Raw genomic sequence first — 10,000 nt, 5'->3', positions numbered from 1 at the left:
GGTGCAGGAGTGGCTGTGTGGTAAGTAGCTTGCTTACCAACCATATGGTTCTGGGTTCAGTCCTACTGCATGGCACCTTGGACAACCAAAGCCTTGTGAGTGGATTTGGTAGACAGAAACTGAAAGAAGCCCATCAAGCCAAGTGAGACCAAAATCCAAGGCCTCTGCCAAGGATGTAGCCAGCCCACATACACGTAACATTCCTTCATTGGACACTAAACTCCGCTTGTGAAGACCTGTTGAGGGAAGTGAAATCGAAATCGAACTAAATTTGTAGACTAGCACCCATGCCAACATCTCTTCATTGAACACTAAACTCGGCTTGCGAAGACCTGTTGGGGCAAGCGAAAGCGAAATCGTAATGGCACCTGTACCAGTAGATCACTAAGAGCACCGTCCGAGCGTGATCGTTGCCAGAGCACCAGCTGTCTGGCTTCTGTGCCAGTGGCACGTAAATAGCACCATTTGAGCGTGATTGTTACCAACGTCACCTTCCTGGCACTTGTGCCAGTGGCACATGAAAAGGTATTCGAGTGAGTTCGTTGCCAGTACCACTAGACTGGCTCTTGTGCAGGTGGCATGTAAAATACACCATTTCGAGCACGGCCATTGCCAGTACCTCCTGACTGGCCTTCGTGACGGTGACATGTAAAAGCATCCACTACACTCTCGGAGTAGTTGGCATTAGGAAGGGCATCCAGCTGTAGAAACTCTGCCAAATCAGATTGGAGCCTGGTGTAGCCATCTGGTTCACCAGTCCTCAGTCAAATCATCCAACCCATGCTAGCATGGAAAGCAGACGTTAAACGATCATCATCATCATCATCATCATCATATATATATATATGTTCGTGTGTCTGTGTTTGCCCCTACCCCACTCATCATCGCTTGAGAACCAATATTGGTGAGATTACGTCCCCATAACTTAGCGATTCAGCAAAAGTGACAGATGGAATAATACTAGGCTTACAAAGAATAAGTCCTGGGGTTGATCTGATTGACTAAAGGTAGTGCTCCAGCATGGCCACAGTCAAATGACTAAAACAAATAAAAGAATAAAAGAATATACATATATATACACATGCACCCACTACACTCTTGGAGTGGTTGGCATTAGGAAGGGCATCTTTCTGTAGAAACTCTGCCAGATCAGATTGGAGGTTACCCTTAGCCATCTGGTTCGCTAGTCCTCAGTCAAATCGTCCAACCCATACTAGCATGGAAAGCGCACGTTAAACGATGATGATATATATATATATATATATATATATATATATATATATATATATATATATATATATATATATATATATTACTGAACTATATAAATATAATGCATACCTTTCTAAACTTTCAACACATTTCCCAGATGTTACTGAATTCCCTAGTGATGTTTCACAGTCTTTACCTTCTTGCTGCTCTGTTTGTTGTTGAAGTTTTGACAAATATTTCTGTTTTGCCATAATATCTGAAAGAAAAAATACCATTTAAAATCATTTCAAGCAAAACAAAAAAAATTTGATGAAGGGAAATAAATAACTTAGATGTATTAATGCCATGAATTCAGATAAATAAATCAAGTAACAATGTAATTAGTGACTGATGTATGAAAGAAAACAAATTCTGATTTAGATGAAATTTTCCTTAGATTGAAAAGGAAAACAAAAACCTAGCCATAATTAATGAGACTCAAAGAAAAGGGTTATAATTTCAAGAGTATCACTATAGCCAACAACCCACAGGCAACAACAATATGCCAAGAGAATCCAAGTATATTTAGTGAGGTATTTTCTTTAAAACAAGACACCTGATGAAAAGCATTCTGCACTGGAGGATGCAACACAACCAGTTGTACAGTATCCCACCTGCAAGGGACCAACAAATGATGGGTTGAAATGATCACTGTGATGAATAGAGATTCTTGTGAACCCCATTTTCCATTTCCCTTATTCAGTATGTATTGTTGGCACTCGGTCGCTTACGACGTTGAGGGTTCCAGTTGATCCAATCAACGGAACAGCCTACTCGTGAAATTAATGTGCAAGTGGCTGAGCACTCCACAGACACGTGTACCCTTAACATAGTTCTCAGGGATATTCTGCGTGACACAGTGTGACAAGGCTGACCCTTTGAATTACAGGCACAACAGAAACATGAAGAAAGAGTGAGAGAAAGTTGTGGTGAAAGAGTACAGCAGGGTTCGCCACCATCCCCTGCGGGAGCCTTGTGGAGCTTTAGGTGTTTTCGGTCTAGGAATCGAAACCGCGATCCTATGACAGCGAGTCCGCTGCCCTAACCACTGGGACATTGCGCCTCCACTATTCAGTATGTATGCATGTATGTATGCATGCATTCATGTGTGTATCTATGTATGAGCAAAACACTTCATTTCACACTGTTCCAGTCTACTCGGCTGTAAATGAGTAACCCTGCAACATGCTGGAGCACCACCTTTAATCAAAAACATCAACCCCAGGATATATTCTTTGTAAGCCAAGTATTTATTCTATCAGTCTCTTTCGCCGAACTGTTAAGCTACGGGGACATAAACCAACATCGGTTATCAAGCGACGGTGGAGGGACAAACACAGACACACAAATATAGACATATAAATATGAAAAATGGAACACAGTCCATCCCCTATGTTCCTGCCTCAAGGCTTTCACTCTATACATGCCAGCTCAATTTGATTTATCTTTATTAATCAAAAGACACCTGCTGTTATTTTCTTGTTGTTTGTAATTGTGTTCTATTTGTTTTTCCTGTCTTACATACACTTTTGCTCACCTTGTAAGTAAGTATAAACACTTGGTCAGCCCAAGGCTATAGTAGAAGAGTGCCATGCAGTGGAACTGAACCCAGAACCGTGTGGTTGGGAAGCAAACTTTTCACCACACAGCCACTCCTGCACATATATATATATATATATATATATATATATATATATATATATATATATATATATATATACATATACATATACATATATATATGTATATATATATGTATATATATATGTATATATATATGTATATATATACATATATATATGTATATGTATATGTATATGTATATATATATATATATATATATATATATATATATATATATATATATATATATATATATATATATATATATATATATATATATAATAATATTAGGGACAAAATCCAAAATTATTAATTTTTCTATATGTGATAGTGGATTTTCATCGATGAGTTCTTGATAATTGGTTATTTTCCCTAAAACTATATATTATATATATATATATATATATATATATATATGAAAGAAGGTTTGAAAATGCACTTATTTTTTTTTAAATATTTATTTACTTAACCGGTTTCACTTTTTTAGAAAAAGATTATCAAAAGACGAACATCTGTATAACAAGAATCACGGCCCGGCATCGATGCCACGACATCACAACTAGTGATCAGCACTGCCACACTCAGCCTCTCCTCACTTTCACATACAGAACTTTTCCTATAGTGTACTAACGAACTGGTATAATTGCTCACGTGTCATTTACTGACTCTTTCTATCTGCTGTAATAACTCACACACATGTATCACTCACATACACACTTTTCTTTGTATGACGGCCTGTCTTTGATTATGTTCTTATATGTCGCATTCACACTCTCACACAGACATACGTCTTTAACGCCATAATAAATATATCTGTTATTCATCTAATACGGTTGTGGTCTTTCATTACTGGTCATCTATGTTATCGTCGCATAACATATCACGTATACCATCCATCTTTGATATATATTTGTATGTTCGACCGTGTGACACGTTTAAATAAAAGGAGTCTTCTGTTTTTCCATTCATCACCATTTCTCCTTTAATGAGTTTGCACGGTCGTCCCTTACAAATATGTATATGTATTTTTCCATATGTGTATTTTCATACACTGTTTTTAACATTTTCATTTTAATATCAGAGAATGTGTGATAATCAGTATGTAACAATACAAAGTTCATACAAAGCTTTATACTTTAAATATATTTTATCATCAAAGAATGTATATATGCATTTTAATTCTCGAACTGTTTTTTAACATTTTTTATTATTCTCAAAGACTTTTGATAATCTTTTTCTAAAAAAGTGAAACCGGTTAAGTAAATAAATATTTTTAAAAAAATAAGTGCATTTTCAAACCTTCTTTCATATATATTTCCACTCGTACGGTATTCCACAACTTTACTTTATTATATATATATATATATATATATATATATTACAGTTCTATATTTAAGAGATGAGGAATTATTTACATTATTTACATTTGACGGATATTTATCCTCATCTTGTTTGTTGTTAACACAATGTTTCGGCTGATATACCCTCCAGCCTTCGTCAGGTGTCTTGGGGAAACCCAGGTTCGAAATTTCCCCAAGACACCTAACGAAGGCTGGAGGGTATATCAGCCGAAACGTTGTGTTAACAACAAACAAGATGAGGACAAATATCCGTCAGATGTAAATAATGTAAATAATATATATATATATATATAGTAGAATAATAAAAAAAAGGTCTTGGTACATCATCATCATCATTTAAAGTCCGCTTTCCATGGGTTGGACGATTTGACTGGGGACTGGCAAACTAGATGGCTACACCAGACACCAATCTGATCTGGCAGAGTCTGGTGTAGCCATCTGGTTCACAAGTCCCCAGTCAAATCGTCCAACCCATGCTAGCATGGAAAGCGGACGTATAATATATTTGTAAAAATGAGTAGAGATGGCTTTTGGGAGGATAATTTTTATTTTAATGATAATGTTTCCAGTTACTCTAATGAGTTTTGAGCTTTTTGATAACCATTTTCAAACTGAAACTCTGTGATTCAGAAGCTTTTTTATATAACAACAGTATACAAATAAAAAAATGAAAATAGGGAATAAAAGATAGAAAAAACTAAAAATAAAGAATATAAAAACTAATATAAAAACAATAAAAGAATACAAAAAGTAAATACAGTATGTGTGAAAAAAGAAATAAGAAAAGAAAAAGGAAAAAGGAAGGAAAAATATAAACACACACACACATACAAACACATATATACATATACATACACTCACACATACATACATATATATATGTATGAGTGTGTGTATATGTATGTGTGTATGTGTGTGTATATATATATGTATGTGTGTGTAGGTGTGTGTGAGTATACATAATATATGAATATATGAATCATCATCATCGTTTAATGTCCGCTTTCCATGCTAGCATGGGTTGGACAATTTGACTGAGGAGTGGCAAGCCAGAAGGCTGTACCAGGCTTCAATCTTATCTGGCAATGTTTCTACAGCTGGATGCCCTTCCTAACGCCAACCACTCCGAGAGTGTAGTGGGTGCTTTTACGTGCCACCGGCACGAGGGCCAGTGAGGAGGTACTGGCAACGGCCACACTCAAAAAAGTGTTTTTTATGTGCCACCTGCACGGAGGCAATATGAATATATATATAAAAAACGTGTAGATGTGTGGATGTATGTGTATGTGGATGTATGTATGTATGTGGGTATATATATATATATGTGACTAATTACCAACTAATATGTGACTAATACCAACCATGAAAAATGAATAAAATGACCTCAAATCAATAGATTCACAAAGGTCATCTTTTGACTACTCCTAAAATTATTCTATTTCTTAATACCTGATAGTCTCCTCTGCACTACCATTTTCAACTACTTTTTGTCTTCTTATCTTCCACCTTTTTTCTTCTTTTTTCCTTTTTCCTTTGTTCTTTTCTTCTCTCTTTTTTCACACATGCTGTTTTATTTACTTCTTGTATTCTTTTATTATTTTTTTTTTTTATATTAGTTTTTATATTCATTATTTTTTAATCTTTTATTTCCTATTTTTGCTTTTTTTTAATTTGTATACCTGTAAGAAAAAATCTGTTGCTACATAAACAACCTTGTAAACTACAGAATTTCAGTTTGAAAATGGCTATCAAAAAGCTCGAAACTCATTAGAGTAACTGGAAACATTATCATTAAAATAAAAATTATCTCCCCCAACAAAAAGCTATCTACTCATTTTTTCAAATATATATATATATATATATATATATATATATATATCATCATCATCATCATCGTTTAACGTCCGCTTTCCATGCTAGCATGGGTTGGACGATTTGACTGAGGAGTGGCAAGCCAGAAGGTTGTACCAGGCTTCAATCTTATCTGGCAATGTTTCTACAGCTGGATGCCCTTCCTAACGCCAACCACTCCGAGAGTGTAGTGGGTGCTTTTACGTGCCACTGGCACGAAGGCCAGTCAGGCGACGCTGGGCACAGGTGCTATCACGATTTCGCTTTCGCTTGCCCCAACAGGTCTTCGCAAGCCAAGTTTCATGTCCAATGAATGAGACGACGTATATATCATCATCATCATCATCATCATCGTTTAACGTCCGCTTTCCATGCTAGCATGGGTTGGACGATTTGACTGAGGACTGGTGAAACTGGATGGCAACACCAGGCTCCAATCTAATTTGGCAGAGTTTCTACAGCTGGATGCCCTTCCTAACGCCAACCACTCAGAGAGTGTATATATATATATATATATATATATATGTATGTATATACATGTGTATGTGTTCTTGTCTTGACATTGCATGATAGTTGTAAATGAGTTTCACTGTCATACGAGCAGTGTCCTTCATGTCAGTCCATGTGGTAACTACAAAGGCGTTTGGCCACGGAAAAATTTACCTCAGCAAATTCCATTTGATCCATGCAAGCATGGAAAAGTGGACATCAAAGCAATGATGAGGATGAGGATGATGACAACTACGATGACTAATGATTCTCACTATGCTACTTCTACATGTAGCACCTGAAGGTAAAATCTTCTTTGATGTGCTAATGAGTTGTGGTATTTACAACCACAAATAATGTGAGTAGAAGAAGAATAGTAGAGATAAAGATAAATATCAGAAAGACTCTGAGCTTGTTAAGATTAAAAATCAAGTTGGATCAGTTTCACACATTTTTTTTCCCCCTTTAGTTTCTTATTTTTAATAGATAAATCACAAAAGCATAATAATATTTTAACAAACCTTTTAACAACAATACTCTACTGCTGGCAAACTGAACACGCTGTCCATATGAGGCCAATTTCTTATTCATTGATGCAAACATGTGATAAAATTCTTCAAACTTTCCAGACACACTAAGTTTTTAAAGAAATATCATTTCAATTAATAAATTTTAATATAATTAAAAGACTGGAATCTAATTTCTAATGAAAAACAACAAAAGTTGAACATCACTATGAACAAATTAAATCATGAAATTGTTATATAAAAGATAGGCAATTAAAAAAACATTACTTATTTAAATGGGAATGTAACTTCTTGTGAATGTAACATTTTATTTGTTTCAGTGACATATATATATATATATATCATCATCATCATTTAATGTGTGTTTCCCATGCTAGCATGGGTTAGACAGCTTGAAAACCAGTTTCTGTCTACCAAATCCACTCACAAGGCTTTGGTTGGCCCAGGGCTAAAGCAGAAGGCACTTGCCAAGGTATCACACAGTGGGACTGAGCCCAGAACCATGTGGTTGGGAAGTAAGCTTCTTACCACGCAGCCCATGCCTACACCTATATATATATATATATATATATATCGGAGTAAGCACATAAATGTGCAACAAGGTGGAAAAAAGAGTACTCAAATACCAGAGGTAGAGTAATATGCTTTATTTAAAAGCAGCAGAAATATAACAAAAAACTGTTACTCGGAGTTTCACGTTCCCGTTCATCAGACAGTTTAGTTAGACAAAAAAAAACTAAAAACTAAACTAAACAGTCCGATGAACGGGAACGTGAAACTCCAAGTAACAGTTTTTTGTTATATTTCTGCTGCTTTTAAATAAAGTATATATATATATATATATATATATATATATATATATATATATACATCTTTCACTTTCTCCTCTTTCACTCTCTGCTCTCACTTCAAAGCAAATGTCGTCTTTTCACTTTCTCTTCTCTTTTAATTTCTGCTGTCTTCAAAGCATAAAGAAATAAAAGATTCTTACGGAAATTGACGAACAATCATAGGATTCCATATGATTGATCTTATGATCAAGTTGACAACTTTGCTGCTTAAAACAAAAGAATGCCATAAAACAACTTCCTTTCACACACACACTCTAGGTAAAACCTCTGTATGAATTATGTCATTTCTTGCAGTGTGCACGCACAAAATTACAGCTCAAATCCAATTGAAATAACCTTTTTCTATCCTGTAATTCATGTTTGTGATGAGTGGCTATAGATGAAATGAGCTCATGCTCTGCAACTGGTCCTGATGGCTTCCCAGCTATTCTCCTGAAGTTATGTAAACAGGCTTTAGCAAAACCACTTCAGATACTTTTCCAAAGTTTCCTTGCAAGTAGTAAACTTTCTAAAAAGCTGAAAGAAGGCATTATATGCGTTATCCATAAAGGTGCAAGCAGAGCAGAGACCAGAAACTACAGGCCAATTTCTCTGACATCACATATCAGTAAAGTCATGGAGCATCATCAGAAAGAATTTGATAATGTTCCTAGAAGAAAATGACCTACTGAACAATACACAGCATGGCTTCTGTCCAGGAAGAAGCTGCATCATATATCTCCTTCAGCACAATGACTGGGTTTTGAAACACCTGCTTGACCATTCAGATGTCAGCATGATATACCTTGACTTTGCAAAGGCATTTGATAAGGTAGAACATAGCATGATAAGTCATAAGCTACAAGATCTTGGCATTGCTGGTAAACTGGGAGAGTGGCTGCATGACTTCATTAAAGACAAAAGTAGGTAGTTGCAGCCAATGGCACCCTTTCTGAGGAAACCCAAATCCTAAGTGGCATCCCCCAGGGAACTGTTTTGAGGCCATTACTGTTCATAATAGCCCTCTTAGACATGCCCACGGTCACTTGAACAGCCACTGTCACTAACTATGCCGAGGATACAAAATTATCACAGGCAATAAAAAATCAAGATGATGTCGCAAGCTTACAGCAGAACCTGAATTCAATATACAAGTGGGCCAAAATAAACAACATGCAATTTAATGCTGGAAAATTTCAAGCACTGCACTATCAACTCACGAATGCACTACAGCCTACATATACAGGACCCAAAGGCACTACAATCCCAGAGTCACAGGCAGTAAAAGAATTGGGGATCAATATGTGCAATGATACATCATTTTATATGCACATTACCATGATGGCAGCAAAGTGCAGACCACTGGCAGGATGGATATTGAGGTCCTTCAAGACAAGAGACCAAGAAACTATGTTGACTCTGTGGAGGACCTCTGTTCTCAGCCACCTGGACTACCGCTCCCAGTTATCGTGACCACATAGTGCCAAATTAACAGTAGAGCTTGAAGCAGTTCAATGCCATTACACTAAAAAGATTGAAACAGTGCAGCGGATGAGCTACTGGGATTGGCTGAGAAAACTGCAACTTTAATCCCTGGAGCAAAGGCATGACAGATATGCAATAATCTACATATGGAAAACTCTAGACGGGCTAGTACCTAATTTCAGTATTGAGTGTTATACAAATGCCAGAATTGCCATTGTATTGTACCAATGGCACTAGCCACTCCATCTAAATTCAAGACCAGGTACTACAATAGTCTAAGGTTCAAAAGTCCACAGCTCTTCATTACCCTGCCATAAAAATTAAGAAACCTGCACAAGGTGGAAGTAGATGTCTTCAAAAAGGAACTAGACATTCTCCTCTCTATAATACCGGGAGAAATGAATTCACAATGTAAAGGGCTACATACTATAAAATATTTTTTCTGCTACCCTAACCAATTCTGCCATCCATGTTATAACAAAACTTACAAATCAATAAAAATGAAAAAATATTCAAATGGAACAATTTTTTTTTTTCTTGCTCTTTCATTTTGGTTAAATTTGAATATTTAAATGTGATCACA

At 36.0% G+C, this 10,000-nt stretch overlaps 1 protein-coding gene across 3 annotated transcripts in view; it reads right to left on the bottom strand.

The window, feature by feature from the left end:
* Positions 1 to 10,000, bottom strand: part of LOC106867667 (coiled-coil alpha-helical rod protein 1) — a 68,534-nt gene that overhangs the window by 34,897 nt on the left and 23,637 nt on the right. For all 3 annotated transcript variants that reach the window (XM_089366353.1, XM_089366389.1, XM_089366354.1), the window contains exons 12-13: positions 7,097 to 7,209; positions 1,342 to 1,468 (exon numbers count right to left, since the gene is read on the bottom strand). In XM_089366353.1, the coding sequence (XP_089222479.1) occupies positions 1,342 to 1,468; positions 7,097 to 7,209 (240 nt within the window). The remainder of the gene's footprint in view (positions 1 to 1,341; positions 1,469 to 7,096; positions 7,210 to 10,000) is intronic.

Source organism: Octopus bimaculoides, chromosome 1 (genome assembly GCF_046866305.1).
Source record: "Octopus bimaculoides isolate indiv1 chromosome 1, ASM4686630v1, whole genome shotgun sequence".
Classification (NCBI taxonomy): domain Eukaryota; kingdom Metazoa; phylum Mollusca; class Cephalopoda; order Octopoda; family Octopodidae; genus Octopus; species Octopus bimaculoides.
The sequence above is the reverse complement of the archived record's forward strand: the minus strand, read 5'-3'. Positions and strand labels throughout refer to the sequence as shown.